Source organism: Cricetulus griseus, chromosome 8 (assembly GCF_003668045.3).
Source record: "Cricetulus griseus strain 17A/GY chromosome 8, alternate assembly CriGri-PICRH-1.0, whole genome shotgun sequence".
Taxonomy (NCBI): domain Eukaryota; kingdom Metazoa; phylum Chordata; class Mammalia; order Rodentia; family Cricetidae; genus Cricetulus; species Cricetulus griseus.
This window is the reverse complement of record NC_048601.1, coordinates 1,393,874-1,408,950: the sequence shown is the minus strand read 5'-3', so window position 1 is coordinate 1,408,950 and position 15,077 is coordinate 1,393,874. Positions and strand designations below refer to the sequence as shown.

The following is a 15,077-nucleotide window of genomic DNA, read 5'->3' as shown; positions in this document are numbered from 1 at the left end:
AGTTTCTTTGTTATCTTCTGTGACTTGACAGGACATAGAATCACGGAGGAGGAGTCGTGCTTGTGGATGTGTCTGAAGGACATTTCCACAGGGCTTTAAATGCGGTAGTAAGGCTGAGTAAAAAGGAGACATTACGCTCAGCACCAGCGTGCACCTCTCTCTGCTTCCTGGTTAAGATTTCAGGATTACCAGCCTCCTAACAAATCTGCCGCCACGCCCTTCCAACCATGATGGGCCATCCCCTCAAAGTGTGAACCCTTCCTTCTTCCCTTCCTTGAGTTTTTCCTGTAAAGTGCTTTCCTCACAGCAACAGGAAAAGTAGCTAACACAGGTTCCGCAGCTGGGACGCTTTAGAGTGAAACCAGTCAACATAGTTACCCCTGACCTGAGACACAACAAGCTGCTTCTTCCTTCACCATCTCCAGCTTCAAGATTACAGTGACAGATACCCAGGTCAGTGAGGAAAACTACCCTCAAACTCCAACACAGAAATAGGTAGGAGTGGGACTGCTTTGACAGAATTTCCTACCACTTCCCTCTCTTGTAATCCTCAATAAGATGCTAATGAACAAATAGTAAAGGCTGAATCGACACAGGTCTTGTGAGTATGTTCAAGACCTGAGAGTGCCAGCTCACAGCAAACCAGTGGCATTACTGTGTACTGCTGTCTCTGCATGGACATGATGCTCCTCCCTTCAGTTCAGTGGAAAGTCTCTGCATGGCTTCACTGATGGATACTGAGCCACGCATTTCACAGACAAAGCAGTTGTCATTCACACCCACTCTTAAAAACTGCTTAAAGTATTTCCCTGCTTAGCCATCAGGGAAATGCAAATCAAAACAACTCAGAGATACCATCTTACACCTGTCAGAATGGCTAAAATAAAAAACACCTGGAGAGGATGCAAAGCAAAGGGAACTGCTGGTGGGAGTGCAAACTCATACAGTCACTTTGGAAATCAGTCTGGTGGTTTCTCAGGAAAATGGGAATCAGTCTACCTCAAGATGCAGCAATTCCACTCTTAGGCATACACCCAAAGGATGCACATACCACATACCATACTTCATACCACAAAGACATCTGTCCAACTATGTTCATAGCAGCACTGTTTGTAATAACCAGAATCTGGAAGCAACCTAGATGCCCCTCAACCAAAGAATGGATAAAGAAAATGTGGTACATTTACACAGTGGAAGCATTACTCGGCAGAAAAAAAAAAACAATGAAATCTTGAAATTCAAAGGCAAATGTACGGAACTAGAAGAAACCATCCTGAGTGAGGCAACCCAGACACAGAAAGACAAACATGGTATGTACTCACTAGTATGTGGATATTAGACATAGAGCAAAGGACTACCAGACTATAATCCACAACCCCAGACATATATATATATATATAATATATATTATATATATTATATTATTATTATATATATGACTGCTAAACATATTAGGTTAGTGGCAGATAACGCACTCGCTAATGTGATGGAAGAATCAGGTGCCTACAGCCCCAGCACTCAAGAGGCTGAGGCAGAAGGATAGCCATGAGTCAGAGGCCAGGCTAGAGGTCTACTGAGTGAGACCCTGTCTCAAACAACAAACAAAACATTTAGGTACATAGAGCTCACTAATTCATTTTAATGTCATAAAGAGAGAAAGAAAGCTTAAACAGACCTATGATGAAATAATCTTGTTTAAAAAAAAAAAAACAACAGAGACAAAACCTTGAATTTAAACCAGTTCTAAGACCAACTGCTAATATGGGATACACGGAAGAACCATCAGAACACATTTCATGACAAATTGGAGACACAGTGCCCAGGGTGTGGGAGAAACCACTGCACCAAGGAGCTAGTTTCTTAAGCATATGGTAATGGGGGACATGCATAAGTTAAGAATGGCCTGAGAGACACACCAGAGGACAGAATCTATTTATATAGCTTAGTGGTAAGTGCTGATTGTCAATTTGACAAGACATAAAATTACCTAAAAGACCAGCCTCCAGGCATATCTGTGAGGAATTATTAGACTAGGCTAGCCCCTTGGTGTGCCCTATGAGACTATCCTGATGAGGTAAACCAAAGTGGGAAGACCCATTCTAATAGCGAGTACCAGCGTTGTTCCCTCTGCCTCAGACTGGACCAAACGAAAAGGAGAACTTAAGCTGAGCAGTCACAGCTCTCTCTCTGCTCCCTGGTCCCAGTCAGTCAGTCACAGCTCTCTGGCCACTTCCTGGTCCTCAAGCTCCCACCATTGCTGCTTCCTCACTATAACGGACTGCACAGCTGGAACACTGAGCCGAAATAAACTCTTTCTCCCTTAAGTTGCTTTTGTGGGGGAATTTTAACACAGCACTAGGAAAAGTAACTGAGAAAGAGGCTAAGTCAGAGAAACCAGCTATTAAACCAAGCTTTTATTATATAGTTGGAAAAAAAACTATATTAGTGGATAATAAATAGAGCTGGATACAGAGACTCATCATTAAGTTGTTTTTTTTTTGTTTGTTTGTTTGTTGAGACACAGTTTCTCTGTGTAACATGCCATGGCTGTCATGGAACTCGCTCTGGAGACCAGGCTGGCTCCGAACTCACAGAGATCCGCCTGCTTCTGCCTCCTGAGTGCTGGGATTAAAGGTGTGAGCCACCACCGCCCAGCTTCATCCTTAAGTTTAAAGTGTGACAATGCTATAGGATGGAAGAACACCATGAGAAATGAACTATCTGAGTTTATCAAAGTCACCACTTAGTTCTGCTTCAATGTAGCTGGCCAGGCACAGAAGGGCAGAGGAGGGAAGCGAATGGGCCAAATGGCTGAGGGCTGTGAGTGCTCAAACTGATGACTATGTACATGGGTGTTTGCACGCCACCTTCTCTACTTTTGTGTGTATCTGATATCTTTCATGATTAAAAAAAAAAAAAAAAACCCTTAAATCGAGGGAGGTGACAGAACTGCCCAAATGTCTTATTTCCAGCTACATTTGGCTCACAGGATATTTGCTAACTCTGTGTAGGGTTTCTTATTTGAAGTCCATATGTTTGCTTTGCCCTGCAAGTTTCCTTCCCGAGCTTGTTTTCTAGAATTGCAATGTTGTACCAACTAAACAAAAATTAAGATTCATGTTTTTTTTTTAAGTTATAATCTTAATGAGAACAGAGTAAGTTGAAGATGAGAAGCAGTTACTGGTTTCCAATTTGTATGGATTGTGATCATGTAGCTAGCAAACTCTTTAAGTGCTTTCTGAGATAGGGACATAGCAGCGGAAAAATGTTTTGCAAATATAAGCAACAAAGAAGCCATTTGGAATCACTCCAAAAGCTAATTATCTTTTAGGGAGGGCTATTTGAGCTAACTGTGATCAACAATTACAGGCTTTCTTTTTAACTCCTTCTCTATGAATTACATGCAAAATGCTAAAAAAAAAAAAAAAAAAATGAAATAGCCTGTGCAATATTTCTCTGCCCTGCTGGGTTCTCTCTCTCTCTCTCTCTCTCTCTCTCTCTCTCTCTCTCTCTGCAAGAACGAAAAGAAAATTATTTACCAGCTTTCTACTATAAATCCTATTAATGGGGGGAAACCGAAAAAATGTCTTGCCAACCAAATAGAATATACAACTCAGAGAACTGGAAATTGGATGTAAAAAATTTAATGATTCATTTTTTTAAATTGAGAACCCAGGGATGACTGAAGTAGAGTTTCATAGCCAGAAGTGGCTGCTCATGCTTATAACCCCAGAACTCGGGAAGCTGAGGAAGGAAGATCACTGCAACTTTGAGGTCAGCCTGCACTACTGCCAACTTGATACAGCCTAGAGTCACCTGAAAAGGAGAAGTTTCAACTGAGGGACTGCCTAGATCAGGTTGGTCCGTGAGCATAACCGTGAGGGATTGTCTTGAGTGCTGATTGGTGTAACAGGACCCAGCCCACTGTTAGCACCAGGCTAGCCAGCACTAGAGTGAGAGGCCCTGTCAAAAATACATAATGACAGGAAGATATCATTACAGAAATACACAGAAAGGGTAAGCTTCCTGAGGAAGAGCAGCTACCAAACTGTCCCTACTGAAACTGTGTGGTGGCTCTGGGAACCAAACTCTTCATTTTTTTTTTTTTTGTTTTTTTTTGTTTTTTTTTGTTTTTTTTTTTTTTTTTTGTGTGTGTGTGTGTGATTTAAAGGCAGAAACACACATGTATTGTGCCTTTGCCTCTGAGTGGACCTTTCTGGTTAAGACAGAGGATGAACCCACCTCACTCATTGTCTAGACAGATGCCTATGACGGGGACATAGGAACAAAACCATACCACTAACAGTAGCTCTGGCTTGCTTTACATAAAGAATGTTGGAACTTCATCCATTCTCCCTGTTAAACAACACCCCTCCCACTAATGCCGAGTCTCCCGGTCAGTGGAGGTCTGGGCTGGCTTTGTCTTGACTGTTAAGGATAGTACTACCATGAACTGTTGGAATTAGATGCTGACATCACTAATCATTGGGCGTTTGGCTCTGTTGGACTTAACTGGACTCACCAGGTTTGGGTTTAGGGTTATAGGTTTTGGTGACCTTTTCTGGCCCTCTGAAGCTGCTGCTTCCTGTCAACCTTTCAGCTCCTAATTGCTCCATTCTTGCTTCAGTAGACTGTCCTAGGCCCCAGTGCCCCAGGAATGACAAGGCTATGAAGACACAACATCGTCTCTAGGGGCTTCTCCTGGAACAGCCCAAGAAAGCCTGTCCTACACTGTCTTTCTCAATCGGCAGGAAGTCTTCTCTTGAATTCAGTAAATGTTAACTCATTCTCTGTGTGTGTCTTCGTGCTGGAGGCAATAAGCTCGGGCCCTGACTCTCCACCAGCGAGTTTACACTGCGTTGGTGGTTAGAAGATGGTCATAGACTGTGATTGAATGATAGTATTTTAATACCAAATTTCAATAGGGGGGCATGTGCCTGAGCGAGGGGACAGCTGGGAGCTCAACTCAATAGCATATACTGTGGTTAACAGAATGGATGAGGGTCTGTGAGGATCTTAGAAGGCTGAGGGTTCTGTTCTCATGGTCCATGCAACTGAGAATATTAACTAACAGTCAAACACCAGGGAAGAGTTTGTTTCTCAAAAAGTTAGACCTCAAACTGAATAAAACAATTCTTTTGACTGTGTTATCCATCATCATTTTAAAAGCAAACACGATCATGGGCCCTATCAGGCATATCTGGTAGGCATTCATATTTGGTAGGTATTTCTGCAAGGCACACTGGAAACGCTGTACGCTGGGTGGGACAAATAACAGCCTCTGGTGTGGGCAGAGGCGATGGTCTCTGAAAGCTGAAAGGAGCACTGTGGGACACTGAATACTTGATGCTGTTACAGAACCACCAGCTATTGAGGGTTAGGGTGGCAGGTATCACAAACATGCTGTAGTGAAAGACAGAAATCATGATGACTGCATTGATATTTCATCCACGGCAAATTTCAAAACAGTGCAGCATTAAGCAGTGATGAGGAGGGAGGTAGGGAGAGAGAGAGGGGGTGGGGACTGGATGTGGGTGGTTATCAACAACACAAAAGCAAGCACCTTCATGAATTCTGAAACTGGGTAGTATCCTATTACAAGGGAGCTTATCGTGTTATTTCTACTCTCTTTCATGACATGAATTTGAGAGCTTTAATGTTGAGAGGTGTGAGCCCCATCAGCTTCCTTTTCCTCTGCCACACCAACGTAGCGTTCCAGTTGGTGCAACTATGAAATTCAAGCAGCTCACAGCCCAGAGCCACCACTGGGAAGGGAGCAGGATCCATAGCCTCCCTGCAGTGAGCAAAATCACACCATTCTTGGGAAGCCTTGGGATTGTAGGTCTGCTCTTGAGTCAGCATGGCCTAGTCTCATTTGGTGAAATGCTGATGGATTCAGTCATAATTTGATTGCTTTTATGTATATCTTGGGGCTGTATAATAAACTATCTAGAATGTGTTAGGAAGAGGAACAGAATGGGGGAAAGTGGAGATAACTAAAGAACCTAGGCAAGAATTAGTAAATAGATAAGTAAATAAAAAGCCAGTGCGATGGCCAGGGCTTGGGGGCCATTAACTACTGGAGACAAGCTTACCTGGAGGGTAGGGTCAAGCGAGGTCAAAGGACTGTGACATGGTTTGAACTTGCAATGTTGCCCACAGGCTCCTGTGTTTGCATACTTGGTTCCCAGACATTAGTGCTGTTTGGGGAATTTGTGGAATCACTTAAGAGGTGGGTTACTAGGGGTGAGCCTTTGCCATCAGTTTGGCCTGGTTTCTGGCCTCTTCCTCTGCTCCCTATCCCAGCCAGCCACCACTTGCCCCCAGAGCCATGGATTCTGCTACCCCACCAAGCCTTCCTCTGAAAATGTGAGCCAAAATAGACCTTTCTTTCTTTAAGTTGTTGTTATCAGGAGTTTTGGACTCAATGTCAAGAAAAGTAACTAATATGGGAGGGACTCGAATCCATCGTGAGTGGTTCCTTAAAAAAATTGACATGGGGCCTTAGAGAGAGTGAGCCAGTAAAACATCGGCAATTCGAGCAGGAAGGCCTGTGTCAGATCCCCAGAGTCCAGGTAAAAAGGCCTGGTATGGTGTCACATTCTTGTAATCCCAGTTCCAGAGGGGCAGAGACAGGTTGACCCTCGGGGGTTGCTTACCAGTCAGCCAGGCCTAGCCTATTTGTTCAATTCAAGTCAATGAGCGGTCCTGCCTCAAACAAAAAAGGTAGATAACACTGAAAAAAGACTCCTGAAGGTAACCTCAGGCCTCCACAGGCATACACAAGCTCACACACATGCATGCGTGTACACACATATACAACACACTGTACACACACACACACACACACACAGGCATGCACACACACTGCACACACACACACACACACACACACACACACACACACACACACAACATACCATACACACAACATGCGCAAACACACACGCACGCACGCACGCACGCACGCACGCACGCACGCACGCACGCACGAGAGTAAGTGGTTGTTTGCCACACAGAAACAGACATCTCACCACACACCAACTCTGACAGCATGTTGATTTGGGACTTGTGGCCTGAAGTACTAGGAGGGCTCATGTCAGTCCTAGCAGACAAATGCAGAAGAATTTTTCACTAAGGCAGACAGACAAAGCCAATGATAAATCTGGAGCCAGCAGAGACAGACTTCACAGAGGCAGCCACATCACAGCTAAGTCAGGTGATCAGGAGCTAGCTTAGCAAAAGCAGGAAACAAACCAAGGGTGTTTGCTAGAGAAGCATCAGCAAAGTGTGTGCTCCCAGGAGGTGTGATGGAGGTGTGAATAGGAGCAAAGTATGTGCTCCCAGGAGGTATGATGGAGGTGTGAACAGGAACAAAGTGTGTGCTTCCAGGTAGTGTGATGGAGGTGTGAACAGGAGCAAAGTGTGTGCCCCTAGGTGGTGTGATGGAGGTGTGAACAGGAGCAAAGTGTGTGCCCCAGGAGGTATGATGGAGGTGTGAACAGGAGCAAAGTGTGTGCCCCTAGGTGGTGTGATGGAGGTGTGAACAGGAGCAAAGTGTGTGCTCCCAGGAGGTGTGATGGAGGTGTGAACAGGAGCAAAGTGTGTGCTCCCAGGAGGTGTGATGGAGGTGTGAACAGGAGCAAAGTGTGTGCCCCAGGAGGTATGATGGAGGTGTGAACAGGAACAAAGTGTGTGCTTCCAGGTAGTGTGATGGAGGTGTGAACAGGAGCAAAGTGTGTGCTCCTAGGTGGTGTGATGGAGGTGTGAACAGAAACAAAGTGTGTGCTCCCAGGTGGTGTGATGGAGGTGTGAACAGGAGCAAAGTGTGTGCTTCCACGTGGTGTGATGGAGGCATGAACAGGTCTCCTCTAACTCAGTCACCTTAGAGGAATGTGGGCAGCTGTTGTCACCTGTCCCTGCAACATCCCCGGGACCTGCATATTTGGAGTCTGAAACTCGAGGACAGAAATATATTAAGATAAAGAAGAATACAGCCAGGCATGGTGGTACATGCTTATAATCCCAGCACAAGGGAGACTGAGGCAGGAGGATTGCTATGGCTTTGAATCTAGCCTGGACTACAGAGTGAGACCCTGTTTCAAAACTGAAAAGAATAAAGAAGAGGTAGAGGCACAGTTATTGAGCTATTCTGTTCTATCACCTTGTGTAAACTAAATTACCTAAGTCAGATGGAAAAATGTTGCTGGGGATGTAAATCAGACCTCACTGAAACATTATTTGTATCTTGTGAGTAACTGGCAAGATCTGGCAAATATTTGGTCAAAGTCCTGATTTTTCCATGGATTCCACCAGAGACTGTTATCATTGTGCCACCATCCCAGATGGCTGGGATGGTACAGCTAGGAAGGCCATGATCAGAGATCAAGTACTTTATCCAGGCACTAGGATCCTGAACCAGGCCGGCACTGGGGTCTGCTGGTGGCAGAGGACATGAGTGACATACTCGGTTTGCGAGTTGAAGCAGCACCGTTCTCTTTCCATGTCACCCGAGTATTTGTTCCATCTCTCCATCTAGGCTAAGATGCTCTTTGAAAGTCTTTGAAAGTCCCTTAGGAGCATTTGTTTTGGCTCTGTTACAGACCTCACCAGTCAACGAGCAGGCGGGTGACCTACCTACCAGCTGGACTGCCACCCCCCTGGATTCTGATCCCGCAATAGTCTCCCTTATCATACTCCCCAATGCCAATCCTTCCTCACAACTTCATCAGACCCCCCACAGGCCCAGGTAGAGTCCACACCAGTCAGAACAGCACCCCCTCGCCTGGGCACCGTATTCTGGCTACAGCTTCAGAAGAAGAAAGGCTTTATCAGAGGCCAGGCTGGATCTAGGGACCCAAGGCCCCAAAACTCCAATGAACACACCTTATTGGACCTATAGATTCACCAGTCACCAGAACTGTTGGCCATTTAGGCCAGAAGACCAGAGAGGAAGCAGAAAATAAAGGAACAAAACACCAACCCAACAAAGACAAACACAAATGTAGCAATCAACACCTAGACCAATAATCACCCCAACATGTAGGCATACACCCCAGAAGCACAGACCAATAATCACCCCAAAACACAGGCATACACCCCAAAGAAGCACATCCATACAACAAGGACAGCTGCTCAACCATGTCCATAGCAGCTCTATCTGTAATAGCAAGAAACTGGAAGCAGCCTAGATGCCCCTCAACTGAAGAATGGATAGAGAAAATGTGGTACATTTACACAATGGAGTACTACTCAGCGGAAAAAAAGACAATGGAATCTTGAAATTTGCAGGAAAATGGATGAATCTAGAAGAAACCATTCTGAGTGAGGTAACCCAATTACAAAAAGACAAACATGGCATGTACTCACTCATATGCAGATTTTAGACATAGAGTAAGGATTACCAGCCTACAATCCACACTGCCAAAGAAGCTAATAAACAAGGAGGACCCTAAGAGAAATATACATGGTCCCCTGGAGAAGGGGAGAGGGTCAAGATCCCCTGAGCAAATTGGGAGCAGGGGAAGAGGGGGGAGGGATCTAGGAGAAGGAGAAGGGGAGAAGAAGGATGCAGAGGACATGAGGGAGCAGAAAGTTTGATTCAGGGGAAGAATAGATGATAACAAGAATGGAGATATCATAATAGAGGGAGACATTTTTGGTTTACAGAGAAATCAGTCACTAGGGAAATGTCTGGAGATCTACAAAGATGACACCAGCTAACAATCTAAGCAACAGAGGGGAGGCTACCTTAAATGCCCTCCCCTGATAATGAGATTGATGACTGACTTATATGCCATCCTATAGCCTACATCCAGCAGCTGGTGGAAGTAGAAGCAGACACCCACAGCTAATCACTGAACTGAACTGGAACCCAGATGCAGAGAAGGACTAGTGAAGAGCACAGGGGTCCACACCAGGCTGGTGAAACCCACATAAACAGCTGACCTGAACATCCAGAAACTCTTGCTCCCCAGACTGATAGCTGGAATACCAGCATGGGACTGATCCAACCCCAGGAACATGGGTTTCTGTGAGGAAACCTCAGAAATCTACAGGACCTCCTGTAGAAGTTCAGTACTTATCCCTAGCATGTGTGTGGACTTTGGGAGCCCATTCCATATAGAGGAATACTCCCTGAGCCAAGACACACAGGGATGGGCCTAGGCCCTGTCCCAAAGGATATGATAGACTCTGATGACACCCTATGGAAGACCTCACCATCCAGGGGGAGCAGAAAGGATATGTGATAGATAGGGTTTTAGTGGTGGGGGAGTGGTAGGGGAGGATGGTGGGAGAAGGGAACTGGGATTGTCATGTAAAAAAAAAATCCTGTTTCTAATTCAAATTTAAAAAGTTGGAAAACAACAACAACACAGTAACAGAAAGGGCAATATGACACTACCAGAACCCAGAGATCCTACGACATGACATCAAGACCTGAACATTTCCATGTAGCTGAAGCACAAGAAAATGACCTTAAAAATAACTTTATGAAGATGATAGAGGCCCTTAAAGAGGAAATGAAAAGCTCCCTTCAAGAAATCGAGGAAAAGACAAAAAGCAGGAAGGATTATTTGGTTTCATTTCCTCATCCTGGCTTAATTCATGGAGTATGCTACATCTACTTGAGAAGCTGAGAGTAGCTGCCTCAATTCATAGACAGAAAGCTCAGTAGGAAATCACCCCAAAGACAAACAACACCACACTAAAGCTGAAGGGAAAACATCCCAAAGTTGAAGGACATCATCCTGAAACTGAAAGATGGGTATAGTGGTTTGAATAAAAATGGACCCCTGAGACATAGATTTCAACACTTAATCGCCAGGGAGTGGCACTATTAGGAGGTGTGGCCTTGTCACTGGAGGTGGGCTTTGAGGTTTCAGAAGCTCAAACTAGGCCCAGTGGCTCACTCTCACTTCCTGCTGTGGGCCCATCCAAATGCAAAACTCTCCAGCACCATGTCTGCCTGCATGCCACCATGTTTCCTACAATGACTAAACCTCTGAACCTGTAAGCAAGCCCCAATTAAATGTTTTCCTTTATAAGAGTTGCTGTGGTCATGGTGTCTTTTTATGCCAATAACTCTAATGAAGATAGTGGGTTCACCAAGGAGAAACAGGACTTGATGTCCTGTTTCCTCTTAAAGGTGGAAAGTAGCTGTTGAAGAAGCCACAGACCAGAACTGTTCATCCATGAACTGTCACATCTAAAAATAGCAAGAAAGGAGCCTGGAGACTGCATGTCGATGAGCGAGATCTAAAAAGGACAGGCTATTGCCCGAGAGCTGAGTTTCAGATGTTGAGCTTAAGACTGAACAACATTTTGAAAAGAGGGAAGCTAACGTCAGACTTTGACACCTGTTTGTGTTCATGGTCCTGAATACTGTTTTACCATGTTTTATAATACATTTCAAAAATATATACACCAAAATAGTAAAGATTACTACCATGAATTTATCATTAAAATGATATAACATTATAAGATATTTATAGCATATATGACTATGAAAATAGTTGTACATGACATCTTCATGTTTAAAACACTATGGAGAGTATAATCTGAAGCTTTCTTTAAAAAATGTATTTCACAGTTTATTTAGGTCCTTCTGCCAAATATAAATGTAATAAATCCCGATTCTTAAGGTCTTTGCTGGCTTACTGAGTCTTCCCATCGGCAGCTGTAACTTGCAACAGCAACTGAGAAGCTGCATTATTAGCACCAGTATCAACCACTGAGCCAACTCTTCAATAAGAAAATAAATATATGATTTGTAACCAAATATATTCAGAACATTGTACTTAACACCGACCTTTAGTGGCAAGGAACATTTAACAATTGAAGAAAACAGATAAACCTCCATCATTATTGAACAGGAATATAGTAGCACAGCACAACCCTTGTTTAAATAACCACAGAAGTGATGAGACCAAAAATGGGGGTTTCTGCCTCCATCCACTCAAACCACTACAGTTCAGGTGATGTTCTGTTCTAAACTTAGACATTATAAAACAGAAATTGGTCTGAAGCTTTTAAAATTGGAAATGTGATTTATCTTAAAGCTCTAACAGTACAACGCAGCTGATAAGAAGTCAAACATCTTCCCAGTGCACAGGAACATTCATCAACATCACTTCCTAACTCAGCATCTCTGGAACGTCTGAGGACATGTAAGGAACCATTAGCACTATCTTTGCAAATATTGTTCCTTTCTATTCGTTGTTCTGAGACTCCTGGATTTTAGGTGGTGTTGTCTAACCAATCTCTGCCCACATCTCTGTGCTCTGCTTTGTAATGCTTGTTTTAAAAGTCACTCAATAGACACTACAGACAATAAGCATCTAATAAAATACTTGTTGAAAAAACAAATATGTACCAGTGAGAATCATAGCCACAACCCTGTCCAGATGCTCACATGGGTTGAAAAGAATTGCAAACATAAGTATTGTGCTTCCCTTCCTATCCTCGTACATGGCTAGTCCATGATCAATATTTCCTCGAAATGCATAGCTGGCCTGTGGTTTAATATTATTGGACAGGATCCAGAATGTATGATCTCAGTGCAGTGAGACCTATTATTTTGTACAAATGATTTTACAGCAATAAAAATGTTCAACAAAACTACCAAATACCAAATAAAGTTTGCATGATGGACGTCCACTGACCTTGTAAGGATGTAAGGCGAAAACGAAGCTGGATTGTCCTGCTCGGAGAAGAGGGGCATTGTTCCTCCCATTATCCACAGGCGGAAATACAAAATGACAGTCACCTTGAAGGAATGAGAAGACCTGATGAAATGTCCACCTACATGTATGTCTTCCATCTCTGTACATGTGTTCTGATCCTCCATCAAGAAGTGGAGGAGCTGTCTCCTCCTCTTACAGCTGAGAGATAAGCCTGCCTGGATAACCCTTGCCCCAATCATGACATAGGAAACGGGAAATCATTCGGCTGAGCTTCCGAACTAAAGCCGCCTGGACACACAGCAGGTAGCTGTGTCTACACCTCCGGGTACCAGGACTGGGTGCTGTGTCCAGCAGTAGAGAACTGACACATCCAGGTCACTTTGAAAACACTTTGAAAGGGACTTTAAACCCTGTGTGGTTCACACTACGCCCTCAGATTCCTGTGTGTGGTTTCCCACACACGTTTGCGCAAGAGCAACATTTGCCACCTGCAAACCTTCCTGATGAGGTGATGTTGATAGTGAGCTTATTCAGTAATCTGGAACATGTCTCCGAGTTGAGACTAAGTGAAAACACCCTTACTAGCTATATTCAAAGTATACATTATATACTTACATAACTGACGACCAAAATGGCCCGTTTTAAAAACGGTCTCAGGGTAAGCAGGAAATTGCCGTTGCTGCTTCCTGTCAGACACCTGAAACAGGGGAAGAAAGATTAAATATAAGAACAACCATCTACAGCACAATGTTCCTCGCTGTAAAGACGCTGAGCTCTGAGAAGACACCAGGAGCCTGGCTTTGGAGCCCGAGAATGTGGGCTTCAACACTCCATTTCTGCCACTTGTGACTTGGGAAGTGGGAACAGGTTTCTTCATTTCTCTGCACATCTGCTTTGCTCATTTAAAAGGCAATAATATCTACTTTGTGGGAACAGTGTAAGGAATGAAGGAGATAATAAATGAAACAGGACCTAGCACTGTTAACCATAAATGTTACCATTTGCCCCTGATTGACCTGTAACACTGGTAACATGAATTTACATTTACCCACTTTATATAATTTGAGGGGCACAATGCCTTCGATCCACAGAAGATCTCACAATTGCCTTGTCCTTGAAGAACAAGGATGCCAAGATTATGTGAAGTAAAATACACTGTGCTTCTGGGGTGGATCGAAGACTTCCCATACACCCTGAAGAATTTTGTCCCTTGCTTACTGTCCTCTGCCCTAGGAAACAAATCAGAGTGCAAGAATGTCAGCTTGGGCGGGGGGGCAGGTGTCAGAGATTAATGGAGACCCTGCATCCACCATCGTCGCTCTGGTTCAAAGTAGGAGGAGTTGCAGCTTTGTGAATGGGACTGGCTGGCTTCTGTGACCTAGAAGCAAGAGCTGAGGTTGACAGGCCCCCTGTGCAAACATAGAGGGTCCATATTATCCTCCATGAAGGCTTGCACACTTCAGTCAAAGCGGAGAAAAGAAGTTGAACTGAAATCACATAATCCCTGGGCATTCCCCTCCTCCTTATTTTCCCTAACCCTTTTCATTTAGCTCTTTCACTCCCTTTCATCTGTTTCTTCCCTCAAAGAATTTCTCTCTTAAGATCTGCCACTGAATGAGGGCTTTTCACTGGAGAGAAACTTTGGTCCAGACAGTGCCTCTTCAGTAAACTTGAGTGGGCTAGTGTCCGGCAGAGATAGGTCCACCTTGAGTCTGCCCACTGGAGGTATGAGGCCCCTGTAGTGTAGGAAGTGCTTTGGAACTGCAGAGAAGCGACAGCTTTACTCAAAAGCAGGTCTCGTCCTCTTTCTGGCTCATAAGAATCTCTGGAAGTGGTCCATGCTCAGAACTGGCTAATTAGAGAAAATAAAGCTTGCTGCTAACAAGTTCTGGGTAGGTCCATCTTCCAGAGCTTCTCTGTGTCCTTTCTTCCCTTCTGAAACCACAGCAGAGTGTTTGGCATGAGGCCAGGCCAGGGTCACTGCAGCTGCCATAGCAGGGTGCACAGTGGCTGTCCCTGAATGGGCTTTAGAGAGTCTGGAGGGGTACAGGTGTGTGTGTGTGTGTGTGTGTGTGTGTGTGTGTGTGTGTGTGTGTGTGGTGTGCACACGTGCGCGTGCCTGTGTTTATATCTGGATGTTTTACTGAGGTACTCCTTGGCTTTTTGTGTTTGGGCAGCTGGGTCTATGATTCTCACAGCAGTAGTACACAAATACACACCCTTCTTGGGTGCTGCCTCTTTGTGACTGTCATTTTCAGGTAAATTTGGCCACTTCTGTTTCTTCAAGGATGCAGGACAACTCTCAACAGGTAGGTACAGGAAAAAGGGGTCAGGAAGGGTGCTGAGGAGAGCAAGGGTGGACATGTGTCCAGGTAGTTGCTCCTGGAGAGA

General features: G+C 44.4%; 1 protein-coding gene across 4 annotated transcripts in view; it reads right to left on the bottom strand.

The window, feature by feature from the left end:
- Tmtc1 (transmembrane O-mannosyltransferase targeting cadherins 1) overlaps positions 1-15,077 on the bottom strand; it is a 202,041-nt gene that overhangs the window by 97,384 nt on the left and 89,580 nt on the right. For all 4 annotated transcript variants that reach the window (XM_027430056.2, XM_027430057.2, XM_027430055.2 and 1 more), the window contains 2 exons: positions 13,302-13,383; positions 12,666-12,769 (listed from right to left, as the gene is read on the bottom strand). In XM_027430056.2, coding sequence (XP_027285857.1) covers positions 12,666-12,769; positions 13,302-13,383 — 186 coding nt within the window. The remainder of the gene's footprint in view (positions 1-12,665; positions 12,770-13,301; positions 13,384-15,077) is intronic.